We start from the raw sequence: 13,664 nt of genomic DNA, 5'->3' as shown, positions 1-13,664 counted from the left end.
GTATACCTCCCATAAAGACATGATCTAATGGTTCTAAAACCATTTTTACTTCACCAATGAGACCTTAATCATACCTTAATTATATTTGGTAAATCCACTAATACTCAATTTTACCCTGAAATACTAGTAATCGACATTGTACTATTTTTCACCACTTAACATATTTTGCCTTCTATATCTCACTTTTCTCACTTGATTTCATGCCTTGTCCATATTTTTCATCCTTTCTTATATCTTGAGCACATCAAACACCCATAAAAGACAACTCAAACACCACAAGGTTAATAATATTGAACATACATATAGAGATCACATACACAACTTTTATACTTATACATGGAAACACTTATAAGAATATGCATATGCTCAAATTATAAATATTGTATGATATGTAATGCAATGTAATCATGTGATTATTGGCTATATTATATTAAAATAATGTGGGTGCTACAATCCTCCACACCTTATAAAAATTGCGTCCTCGAAATTCTCTTACCCAAATAACTCTGGGTATTTAGACCTCATTTCATCTTCCCGTTCCCATGTCATTTCCTCAATATTTGAACTTCTCCACAAGACCTTAACCAGTGAAATCTTCTTATTTCTCAACTCTTTCTCTTTTCTGTCAAGAATTTTCACTGGTTTTTCTGCATATGTTAGGTCTTGTTCAACTTCTATTGGCTCGTAGTTTAGCACATGTGAAGGATCAGGAACGTATTTTCTCAATAATGAGACATGAAAAACATCGTGGACATTTTACAATGATGGAGGTAATGCCAGTCTATAGGCTACCTTTCCCACCTTTTCTAATACTTCAAAAGGTCCAATAAATCTTGGGCTTAACTTCCCTTTCTTTCGAAACCTCATTGCTCCTTTCATAGGGGCAATTTTCAGAAATACCTTGTCCCCAATGTTGAACTCCACATCCCTTCGCTTTCGATCAGCATAACTCTTTTGTTTACTCTGAGCAGTTGACATTCTTTTTCTTATTTTCTCTACTGCTTCAGTTGTCCTTCTGACAAGATCTGGACCAAGATACTTTCTTTCTCCCATTTCATCCCAATGAATTGGTGACCTGCATTTTCTGCCATATAACATTTCATACGGTGCTACACCAATCGTTGCATGAAAACTATTGTTATAAGAATACTCTATCAGACACAAATACTTCTCCCATGATCCTTGAAAATCTAGGACACAAGCTCGAAGCGTATCTTCAAGAGTTTGAATGGTCCTTTCAGATTGTCCATCAGATTGGGGGTATTCTACTCATTGGTTGAGATGGGTTCCTATTTGCATTGATGGTAGGAATTATATGCTGATCTAATAATGTTAGAGATGCACGATTATGAGGTGATTTTGGGTATGGATTGGCTTTCAAAGTATAATGCCACTATTGATTGTAGAAAGAAAACAGTGATATTTAAGCCTTTGAAGGAAGATGAGTTTATGTTTATTGGAAGGACATCAAAAATTTGCATTCCATTAATATCTATTATGAAGGCCAGGCGACTGTTGGAAAGTGGATGTATGGGTTATCTTGCTAGTGTGGTTGACACTTGCAAAAGTTAAAACTGGAAGATCTACCGGTAGTTAGAGATTTCTTAGAAGTGTTTCCAGAAGATTTACCGAGATTGCCTCCTGACAGAGAAATTGAATTTGTGATCGAGCTACTTCCTGGTACAGCCCCTGTGTCCAAGGGACCATATAGAATGGCACCAGCAGAACTAAAGGAATTAAAGATACAGTTGCAAGAACTCCTGGAGAAAATTTTTATCAGGCCTAGTTTTTCACCATGGGGAGCTCCGGTGCTATTTATGAAGAATGGGACAATGCGAATGTGTATTGATTATAGAGAACTGAACAAGTTAACAGTCAAGAATAAGTATCTACTTCCTAGAATTGATGATCTTTTTGATCAATTACAAGGAAGAGGAGTATTTTCAAAGATTGATTTGAGATCTGGGTATCATGAATTAAAGATTAGAGAAAAGGATGTACCAAAAACTGCATTTCGAACTCAGTATGGCCATTATGAGTTCCTTGTGATGCCATTTAGATTAACTAATGCTCCAGCTGCATTCATGGACTTAATGAACAGGGTGTTTAAGGACTACCTTGATAAGTTCGTAATAGTGTTTATTGATGATATTTTGGTGTATTCTCGATCCAAAGAAGAACATGAGGAACATTTGAGGTTGACATTGGAGAAATTAAAAGAAAAACAACTCTATGCCAAATTTAAGAAATGTGAATTTTGGCAGAGAAGGTGGCATATTTGGGCCATATAGTCTCAAAAGATGGTATTTCAGTGGATCCATCAAAGATTGAAACTATTAGTAAATGGAATAGACCAACAAATGTTTCAGAAGTAAGGAGTTTTTTGGGATTAGCAGGCTATTACCGAAGATTTGTTGAAGGATTTTCCAAGATAGCAATGCCATTGACACAACTGACGAGGAAGAATCATAAGTTTGAATGGACTGAAGCTTGTGAGAAAACTTTTCAAGAGTTGAACCAAAGATTGGTTTCTACTCCAATACTTACTATTTCATATGGATCAGGAGGACTTATGATTTATAGTGATGCTTCAAAGCAAGGTTTAGGGCGTGTGTTGATGGAAAATGGCAAACTCATAGCTTATGCTTCTAGACAATTGAAGGACTATGAATAGAAGTATCCAACACATGATCTGGAGTTGGTAGCAGTTGTTTTTGCACTAAAGATTTGGAGACATTATCTATATGGTGAGAAGTGCAAAATATATACCGATCATAAAAGTCTCAAGTATTTCTTCACTCAGAAGGAATTAAATATGAGACAAAGGAGATGGTTGGAGCTAGTGAAAGATTATGATTGTCAAATACTTTATCATCCTGGAAAAGCAAATGTAGTTGCAGACACACTGAGTAGAAAATCTCATGGTAATGTGTCATTTTTTAGGAAATTGACAAGACCACTTTAGGAGGACATGTGCAGAGCAGAGATTGAGGTAAACACAGGAAGATTATCAGTAATGACTATTCAATCTACCTTGTTAGAAAGAATCAAACAAGTTCAATGTGAGGATCCTTACTTGGTGGAACAAAAAGGTGAATTGGAAAGTGGGAAGGTCAATGAGTTTAGTGTGTCATGTAATAGGACGCTAAAGTTCAAGGAAAGAGTTTGTGTCCCTAATAATGAGGAGTTGAAGAGAGAAATCCTTACCGAAGCTCACAATACTTTGTATTCAGTACATCCGGGGATGACAAAGATGTTTAATGACTTGAAAAGACACTACTGGTGGCCCAACATGAGAAAGGATATGGTCGAGTTTGTAGCCAAGTGTAAACAAGTGAAAGCTAAACATCAAAAACCTGCTGGTTTACTACAACCAATACAAATACTAGAGTGGAAATGGGAAGAGATTACTATGGATTTTGTAGTTGGATTGTCAAAGACTTCTAAACAACATGATGTTATCTGGGTTATAGTAGACCGATATACCAAATCAGCACACTTTCTTCCGGTACACATGACTTATACTATGGATCAGTGGGCTGAATTGTATGTTCGGAAGACTGTTAGACTTCATGGAGTGCCAATATCTATAATTTCAGACTGGGATGCTCGATTTACTTCATTGTTTTGGGGAAGTTTGCAAAGAGCATTGGGCACAAAATTGAAGTTTACTATGGCATATCACACCCAATCTGATCGACAATTTGAAAGGACCATTCAAACACTTGAAGATATGCTTCGAGCTTGTGTCCTAGATTTTCAAGGATCATGGGAGAAGTATTTGTGTCTGATAGAGTTTTCTTATAACAATAGCTTTCATGCAACAATTAGTGTAGTACCGTATGAAATGTTATATGGCAGAAAATGCAGGTCACCAATTCATTGGGATGAAATGGGAGAAAGAAAGTATCCTGGTCCAGATCTTGTCAGAAGGACAACTGAAGCAGTAGAGAAAATAAGAAAAAGAATGTTAACTGCTCAGAGTAGACAAAAGATTTATGCTGATCGAAAGCGAAAGGATATGGAGTTCAACATTGGGGACAAGGTATTTCTGAAAATTGCCCTTATGAAATAAGCAATGAGGTTTGGAAAGAAAGGGAAGTTAAGCCCAAGATTTATTGGGCCTTTTGAAGTATTAGAAAAGGTGGGGAAGGTAGCCTATAGACTGGCATTACCGCCATCATTGTCAAATGTCCACGATGTTTTTCATGTTTCATTATTGAGAAAATACGTTCCAGATCCTTCACATGTGCTAAACTACAAGCCAATAGAAGTTGAACAAGACCTAACATATGAAGAAAAACCAGTGAAAATTCTTGACAGAAAAGAGAAAGAGTTGAGAAATAAGAAGATTTCACTGGTTAAGGTCTTGTGGAGAAGTTCAAATATTGAGGAAATGACATGGGAACGGGAAGATGAAATGAGGTCTAAATACCCAGAGTTATTTGGGTAAGAGAATTTCGAGGACGAAATTTTTATAAGGTGTGGAGGATTGTAGCACCCACATTATTTTAATATAATATAGCCAATAATCACATGATTACATTGCATTACATATCATACAATATTTATAATTTGAGCATATGCATATTCTTATAAGTGTTTCCATGTATAAGTATAAAAGTTGTGTATGTGATCTCTATATGTATGTTCAATATTATTAACCTTGTGGTGTTTGAGTTGTCTTTTATGGGTGTTTGATGTGCTCAAGATATAAGAAAGGATGAAAAATATGGACAAGGCATGAAATCAAGTGAGAAAAGTGAGATATAGAAGGCAAAAGATGTTAAGTGGTGAAAATTAGTACAATGTCGATTACTAGTATTTCGGGGTAAAATTGAGTATTAGTGGATTTACCAAATATAATTAAGGTATGATTAAGGTCTCATTGATGAAGTAAAAATGTTTTTAGAACCATTAGATCAAGTCTTGATGGGAGGTATACATAATCAGTGGTATTGATGCCAAGTCAAAACGAGCTTAGCATAAGTGCACTACGCTCGATCGGGTAAGCATAACTATTGGTTATGAACTCATATGGACCTAAGGTTTGGTGTGAGGGTTTTACACATAAGTATAATAGTCCTAGCAGATGATTAAGTCGAAATTATTGAAGTGATAAGGTTTTCATAAGTCAAAAGTTGAAATGATGAGGTGAAAGGTGTCAAATTTTGATACAATAAGGCCAAATCATTGAAAATAAAGAATTGTCATCAACCTTATCACTTTGCACGACCAAGACTATGAAAAACAGAGAGAAAATAAAACCAAAATACCATTTCTGGGCTGGTTTGAATAGATTCTAAGGAGATCCAAGTGAAATCAAAGCCAAAGAAGTGGATTGAGCTTAGTTTTGGTCTTTTTATGGTAAGTTCTTGTACTTGGAAGTTAAACCATGTTTTTGAATTTTTCTGAGAGCTTATCTATGGTGTTTTATCCTTTTCAAGATATTTCTTGGTGGTTTCCAAGTGGTTTGAGGTTTAGAAAATCTTTAAGAGATTGTTTTCGCCGAAAAGTTGCTCGATAAGTGAAATTTTGTGTTTTATGAGGTTTTTGGGGTTCTTGGAGTACAAGAAGATTTTTGGTTATTTTATTGAGTTTATAAGAGGGTAGATATGTTTATTAATGTTTGAATAGATGTGGAGACTCATTTAATTTGGATGATGATCTTGGAAATTTGAACTTTATCAAAATCAGTATATGATAACTTTGTGATGAATTATTTTGGTATTTGGGATATATGGTTATGGCAGGTTATTTGATGTTGATTACTGATTGATTTTGATATTTGAGGATAGCTAAAATTAAGGGGAAACTCTGTCAAAATTTCTCTAAGTGTCTAAGATAAATCTAACGCTCGATCTAGGTGGTTTACGGCATTTTAGGCATGATTTGGATACGAAAGTTGATATGATGTTTTATGGGTATTTTTAAATGATAGTTCAATGTCTTACTGCCATCATTATGATGAGAAATCCATGCCATTTTCAGGATGAGCACATCAACACCTAAGACACCACTTGTTACACGGTGAAATATATTTTGAACATAAGGTAAGTAAAGTACTCAACTGTAACACAAGAATTATATGTTATGTGAAAGTATGCATTATATGAATATTTTGTGAGTAAGTGGTATAAACATACATTGAAACTTCATCATAAATTTGTAGGCATGGCATAATAGTGATATGGTGAATTATTGTATGATATAAGACCATGCATGATATTATGATGATTAATTATATGATGTCTTGGCAAGTTTTATGCAACATAAAAGCAAGTTGTAATAAGAAGTTTAAGTTCAGTGCAACTATTTTGAAAAGGTAAATGAAAGTGTTAATAAGTGTAAGCAGAGGCCTATAGTAGGCTTATAGTGGCAGCCCAATAATTTTGGCTAGGTTTTAGTGAACCAATTATATTGTTTGCCATGTTTCCGTTTTTATTTGTCCTCCATATGAGTTATTGTTATATGTATTGAAACCACAGTGTGTGGCTGCCGTAACTCTTGAGCCCGATGGGGCAACGATGGAATAAGGTTTTTAATGTGCGCTACTGTGGTGATGGCTAGCTAGAGGAGAACCCATGGGATTTTATATTATATGTGTAACAAGCCCTGAAGGCATTGACCAATTCAAACAGTGTGCACAACATTAAGGGGTCCAAAATTTAAAAAGAAGTTGTTTATGTCCTTTGACATTGAGTAATCATTAGAATTACATGCATTACTTTGCTTACTGAGCTTTAGGCTCACAGTTGTCTTGTGTTGCAGGTAGAGAAAGAAATGAGTGAATGACATAAGGAGAACTGAAGCATGGTCCTGACCCTGATTTGTACATATGAACATATTGACCTCTTGTGGGTTATTTCAGTTTATCAATGTGTTTGTTTGTAATAAAGTGTGGATTTATGTTTTGAAAACAAATTTGGTTATTTAATACTTATGTATAATATGTTTGAGACACAGTTTATGTTTATTGTAAATAATTCGAAATAAGTTTTCCAAAAAAAATCCAGACTTCCGTTGAAAGTAATTATGATATAGTTTTAAAACATAACACCTCAAATATGGTTTTAAATAAAATAAGTGAGGGTGTTACAAGGACATCAGATAAAATTGGAACGATACAGAGAAGATTAACATGGCCCTTGCGCGTGGATGATACGCACAAATTAAGAAATGGTATCAAAGCCTTGACCCAGCCGGAAGTGTGGCCGACGGGGACGTCGGACCCATAAGGGTGGGTGATTGTGAGAGTCAGAATCTCGTGATTCGCAGAGGGAATGACCGGGTAAAAGACTATGCCATCCCACACCACCCAGGGAAGGTCAAGTATGATGATTCTAAGACTATGTAGGTATGGGACTACACAGTTAAAGATGGCTTAAATGGATTGATGGGTATTACCTATATCAACAAGATGCATCTTCTTTTCGATAGCCCATCACTTGAGAACTCCAAAGTTAAGCGTGCTTGACCTAGAGTAATCTCAAGATGGGTGACCTCCTGGGAAGTTTTCCTAGGAAGCGTGCGAGTGAGGACAAAGCACAGTGAAAAGACTTGTGTTGGTTTGTAGGGCCAGTCGTCATTCCAAGAAGCAGCCATAGTGATGTGGGGTGTTACAGACGGTGTCTCCTTTTATTGGATCTAGTCGGGGTAGTGGCTCCAGTGAGCAGAAGAGAAAGGCCCCAGATTCTTCTGTTCCTCCTATCTCAGATAGAAGGGCACAGGATGCTTTTGGTGGCCGTCAGGGGGGAGGTGACAACTGAAGGAGCTTTCTAGTGTGTCCCCGGTGCAAACGATGACATCAGGGTGAGTGCAGGATCAGGGCCTGTTTTATTTGTGGGAGTGTCAATCATCTGAAGAAGGACTGCCCACAAGTGAGGAAAGAGGAGCCGAAGCAGAGCGACAGTCTCACTTCTGCTAGGGTGTTTACTTTGACTCAGACAGAGGCGAGGGCTAGCCCCTCGGTTGTGACAGGTCAGATTTCTAGTGCTGGGTTTTCTTATACTGCATTGATTGATTCAGGAGCTGCTCATTTGTTTGTGTCTGCTAGAGTGATAGATCAGCTATGTAGACCTAGTGTTTTGTATGCTAGGGGTTTTCAGACTTTGTTGCCAACTGGGCAACTGTTAGTCTTTAGGAGATGGATTAGAACTTTACCAGTAGAGATAGATGGTAGGGAGTTGACTGTTGATCTGATTGAGCTTATGATGGAAGACTTCGATATGATCCTAGGGATGGATTGGTTATCAAAGTATGGGGCGACGATTGACTGTAAGCGTAGGAGGGTGACTTTTGAACCCGAAGGGGAGGTACCCTTTGTATTTGTGGGGACAGTTAATGGACCGCGGGTACTTATGATTTCAGCACTAAAGGCTAGAGACCTGATGCAGTAAGGTTGCATAGGATTCCTAGCGAATGTTGTGGATACCTATAGGGTTGTGTCGGTTGGACCGGGGGAGACCAGATTGGTATGTGAGTTTCCAGATTTATTTTCAGCAGATCTGCCAGGTTACCGCCACAACGGGAGATTGAGTTTGTTATAGAGTTGGCGCCAGGGGCAGAGCCAGTATCTAGGACACCTTATAGAATGGCTTCGGCAGAGTTGAAGGAGTTGGAGATTAAGTTGCAGGAGTTACTGGATTTGGGGTTCATCAGACCGAGTTTCTCTCCATGGGGTGCTCCAGTGTTGTTCATCAAGAAGAAGGATGGATCTCTTAGGATGTGTATTGACTACAGGGAGCTGAACAAGTTGACCATTAAGAACAAGTATCCACTGCCTAGGATCAATGATTTATTTGATCAGCTACAAGGAAAGACGGTGTTTTCTAAGATAGATCTCCGGTCAGGTTACCACCAGTTAAGGATCAAAGAGGAGGACATACCAAAGACCACTTTCCGCACGAGGTATGGACACTATGAATTCTTGGTTATGTCCTTTGGATTAGCCAATGCCCCAGCAGCTTTTATGGACATGATGAATAGAGTTTTAAAGGACTATTTGGACAAGTTTGTGATTGTGTTCATCGACGACATTCTGGTGTGCTCTCAGTCAGAGACAGAGCATGAGCAGCATCTATGTTTGGTGTTGCAACGGTTGAGGGAGCATAGGTTATATGCTAAATTCAGAAAGTGTGAGTTTTGGCTACCGTAAGTTACATTTCTGGGCCATATCGTTAGTAAGGAGGGGATTCTGGTTAACCCAAGTAAGATTGGGGCAGTGAGAGATTGGCCTAGACCGAGCAGTGTTCCTGAAGTTAGGAGTTTTCTGGGATTGGTAGGATATTATCAGCAGTTTGTTAATGGGTTCTCCAGGATAGCTACGCCATTGACAAAATTGACAGAGAAGAAGACAAAGTATGTTTGGACAGACAGATGAGAGAATAGATTCAAAGAGTTGAAGCTGCGTCTGATCACCGCGCCAGTGTTGAGTCTGCCGACAGATAATGAGAAGTTTGTGGTTTATTGTGACCCATCAAACAGGGTTTAGGGTGTGTGCTGATGCAAGCTGGGAAGGTGATAGCCTATGCATCGAGACAGTTAAATGAGTATGAGCAGATATATCCCACGCATGATCTAGAGTTGGTAGCGGTGGTATTCGCACTTAAGATTTGGAGACATTATCTATATGGTGATAAGTGCGAGATATACACTGACCATAAGAGTTTGAAGTACTTCTTTACTCAGAAGGATCTGAATATGCGCCAGAGACGGTGGCTGGAGTTGGTTAAGGATTATGATTGTGACATCCTATACCATCCTGGGAGGGCTAATGTAGTGGCTGATGCATTGAGTCGGAAGGGCCCAGGACAGTTGTTCAGTTTGAGACAGATATCTGATAAGTTTGCTGAGGAGATGACTAGAGTAGGTATAGAGTTGGTAGTTAGTCGGTTAGCCAATATCACTCTTTAGTCTACACTTCTTGAGAGGATCAAGGAGGCACACGGCAAAGATTCCCAGTTAAGGGGTTACAGGGAGAACATCTTAGTCAGACCGGCTAAGGACTTCTATATCTCGGAGAAGGGGTTACTAAAGTACAAGGGTCGGATATGTGTTCCAATGGATTCTAATATCCAGCAGGAGATATTAGATGAGTCGCATACCGCTCCCTATTCTTTACACCCAGGTACGACGAAGATGTACCAAGACTTGAAAGCCTTGTATTGGTGGTCGGGAATGAAGAGGGACGTGGTGGATTACGTGGCTAAGTACTTAACGTGCCAGCAGGTTAAGGCTGAACATCAGAGGCCAGCAGGGTTCCTGCAGCATCTAGGGATTCCAGAGTGGAAGTGGGAAGATATCACCATCGACTTCATGGTTGGTTTGCCGAAGACTGTGGGACCGCAGGACTCGATGTGGGTGATTATGGATAGGTACACCAAGTCTGCTCACTTTTTACCTGTCAGGACAACTTATACTGTGAAGCAGTATGCCGAGTTATATGTGAAGGAAATTGTTCGACTTCATGGGGCTCCGAGGTCGATATTATCCGACAGGGACCCCACCTCCACCTCCAACTTTTGGGAGAGTCTGCAGAAAGCTATGGGCACACACTTACGGTTTAGTACCGCTTATCATCCCCAGACAGATGGACAGTCTGAGAGGACCATTCAGATATTGGAGGACATGTTGCAAGCCTGTGTGCTAGACTTTAGGGGATCTTGGAGTAAGTACCTCCCTTTGATTGAGTTCTCATACAACAACAGTTATCAGGTGACTATCGGAGTAGCTCCGTATGAGCTGCTATATGGGAGGAAGTGCAAATCACCTATCCATTGGGATGAGACGGATGAGAGTAGGTACTTAGGTCCTGAGATGGTTTAGAGGACCAATGAGGCAGTTGAAAAGATTAGAGCTTGAATGCTCGCCTCCCAGAGTCGCCAGAAGAGTTACTCAGACCTGAAACGCAGGAGTGTGGAATTTCAGGTTGGTGACCATGTGTTCCTTAAAATTTCACCTTTGAGGGGAGTGAAATGATTTGGTGTTCGGGGCAAGCTGAGCCCTAGGTTTGTTGGCCCCTTTGAGATTCTGGAATAGTTTAGAGAGGTAGCTTAATGATTGGCTATGCCTCCAGCCTTATCAGGGGTTCATGATGTGTTTCATGTGTCCATGCTTCGGAAGTATGTGTCTAGTTCGACGCATGTTCTGAGTTATGAAAATTTGGAGCTGGACCAGGATTTTTCATATAAAGAGAAACTGGTTCAGATTCTTGACCAGAAGGACAAAGTCTTGTGGGGAAAGACCATTGCCTTGGTGAAAGTGTTGTGGAGGAACAGCAAGGTTGAGGAGGCGACGTGGGAACTTGAATCAGAGATGCAAGAGAGGTATCCCGAGTTGTTCAGGTAATTTCAAGGACGAAATTTCTGTAAGGAGGGGATAGTTCTAGCGACCCAAATTTGCTAATAAGGCTTAGGGCATTGATTAGCGTGCCTGGAGGCCTTGCTTAGTTGAGTCTCTGAGTTTATCTTCTAAGCTCCAAACTCCAAGCCTCAAACTCCCCAAAATCCCAGCTCCAATTCCTTAGTTTTTGACAAATTTCTTCCAAGATATCACAAGGCCTCCAAGCTTCCAAGGAGAAGATGAGAGAGAGAGAGAGACCAAATTGGTTGGTCGGTTCCTATATTCTGAGTGTTTCCTTAACTTTGTTTTATTCAACTTAAGCGTCTAAGGTTACCTCAAGGCTCGGGGTACCAAAAACGTCCCCAAGGGAAAATGGTAATTTTCCCCGATATGCCCTCCTAGTCATTCTACCCTCAAATATATCTCCAAATATTTATTTTCGTAACCCGATAACCCCATAAAATGACTAACACCCGAAATACCCCTCGACTCGCCCCGAGTCAGATTTTCGTCCCTGCTGTGACTTTCTAGCTAACCGCTCCCTATGACTGTCTTGGATTGTGGAACACAGATATATCACAATTATCATGTTTATACCCTCAATGGGCTAAAATTACAATCATGCCCCTAATAGCCAGACGGGGCCCACATGAATATTTAATTCACCTAAACATGCACCACTAGTCACATATTCACACAAATCCACATATTAAACAATAATTCACATATTGCCCTCTAGGCATGCTAATCAAGGCCCTAAGCCTTATTAGCAGATTTGGGTCGTTACAACTATCTCCTCCTTACAGAGATTTTGTCCTCGAAATTACCTGAATAACTCGGGATACCGTTCCCACAACTCTGTTTCAAGTTCCCATGTCGCCTCCTCGACCTTGTTGTTCCTCCACAGCACCTTCACCAAGGTGATGGTCTTGTTCCGCAAGACTTTGTCTTTCCAGTCGAGAATATGAACTGGTTTCTCCTTGTAAGACAAATCCTGATCTAGCTCCAATTCCTCATAACTCAGAACATGCGTCGAATCAGACACATACTTTCAAAGCATGGACACGTGAAACACATCATGAACCCCTGATAAGGCTGGAGGCATCGCCAATCTGTAAGCTACCTCTCCAACCCGTTCTATAATCTTAAAGGGGCCAACAAACCTAGGGCTCAGCTTGCCCCGAACACCAAACTGTTTCACTCCCCTCAAAGGTGAAACCCTAAGGAACACATGGTCACCAACCTGAAATTCTACGCTCCTGCATTTCAGGTCTGAATAACTCTTCTGGTGACTCTGGGAGGCGAGCATTCGAGCTCCAATCTTCTCAACTGCCTCATTGGTCCTCTAAACCATCTCAGGACCCAAGTACTTCCTCTCACCGGTCTCATCCCAATGGATAGGTGATCTGCACTTTCTCCCGTAAAGCATCTCATACGGAGCCACTCTGATAGTCTCCTGATAAGTGTTGTTGTACGAGAACTCAATCAAAGGGATATACTTACTCCAGGATCCCTCAAAATCTAGCACATAGGCTCATAGCATATCCTCTAATATCTGAATCGTCCTCTCAGTCTGACCATCTGTCTGTGGATGATAAGCGGTACTAAACCGTAACTGCGTGCCCTTAGCCTTCTGCAGGCATTCCCAGAACTTGGAAGTGAAGGTGGGGTCCTTGTCGAATACTATCGACCTCAGAGCCCCATGCAGTCGAACAATCTCCTTCACATATAGCTCAGCATACAGCTCCATAGTATAAGTCGTCCTGACTGGTAAAAAGTGGACGGACTTGGTGTACCTATCCACAATTACCCACACGGAATCATGCTGTCCCACGGTCTTTGGCAACCCAACCACGAAGTCCATTGCGATATCTTCCCACTTCCACTCCGGAATCCCTAGAGGCTGCAGCAACCCTACTGGCCTCTGATGTTCAGCCTTGACCTGCTGATAGGTTAAGCACTTGGCCACATAATCCACCACATCCCTCTTCATACCTGACCACCAATACAAATTCCTCAGATCCTGGTACATCTTCGTCGTACCCGGATGTAAGGAATAGGGAGTGATATGCAGTTCATCTAAAATCTCTCACCGAATATCTGAATCCACCGGAACACAGATTCGACCCTTATACTTCAATAACCCCATCTCCGAGATAGAGAAGTCCTTAGTCGCTCCGATTAAGACGTTATCCCTGTAACCCCTCAATTGGGAATCATTCCCCTGTGCCTTCTTGATCCTCTCAAGGAGCGTAGACTGAAGAGTGATTTTTCCTAACCGACCAACCACCAGCTCTATACCCGCTCTAGTCATCTCCTCC

General features: G+C 40.2%; 1 protein-coding gene and 1 non-coding gene across 2 annotated transcripts; one reads left to right on the top strand and one right to left on the bottom strand.

Moving 5' to 3' along the window:
- Nucleotides 1-492: 492 nt before the first annotated feature.
- LOC133799853 (uncharacterized) lies at nucleotides 493-1,053 on the bottom strand. Its single transcript, XM_062237844.1, has 2 exons — nucleotides 793-1,053; nucleotides 493-681 (listed from the first exon to the last, which is right to left on the bottom strand). Exons 1-2 carry the CDS (start codon nucleotides 1,051-1,053, stop codon nucleotides 493-495), a joined length of 450 nt encoding a protein of 149 aa, XP_062093828.1.
- A 6,039-nt stretch (nucleotides 1,054-7,092) lies between these two features.
- Nucleotides 7,093-7,195, top strand: LOC133802679 (U6 spliceosomal RNA). The gene has a single exon (XR_009877425.1). It is a non-coding gene; the product is annotated as a U6 spliceosomal RNA (small nuclear RNA).
- Nucleotides 7,196-13,664: the final 6,469 nt, after the last annotated feature.

Source organism: Humulus lupulus, chromosome 9 (assembly GCF_963169125.1).
Source record: "Humulus lupulus chromosome 9, drHumLupu1.1, whole genome shotgun sequence".
Taxonomy (NCBI): domain Eukaryota; kingdom Viridiplantae; phylum Streptophyta; class Magnoliopsida; order Rosales; family Cannabaceae; genus Humulus; species Humulus lupulus.
This window is presented reverse-complemented; position numbering and strand designations above follow the sequence as displayed.

Excerpts from the sequence above, each read along its gene's own strand:
- LOC133799853 (XM_062237844.1), bottom strand. The coding sequence starts at position 1,053 with ATGGGAGAAAGAAAGTATCTTGGTCCAGATCTTGTCAGAAGGACAACT. Across the intron at positions 682-792 it reads TATTAGAAAAGGTGGGAAAG|CCAATAGAAGTTGAACAAGA; the intron begins GTAGCCTATAGA and ends CTAAACTACGAG.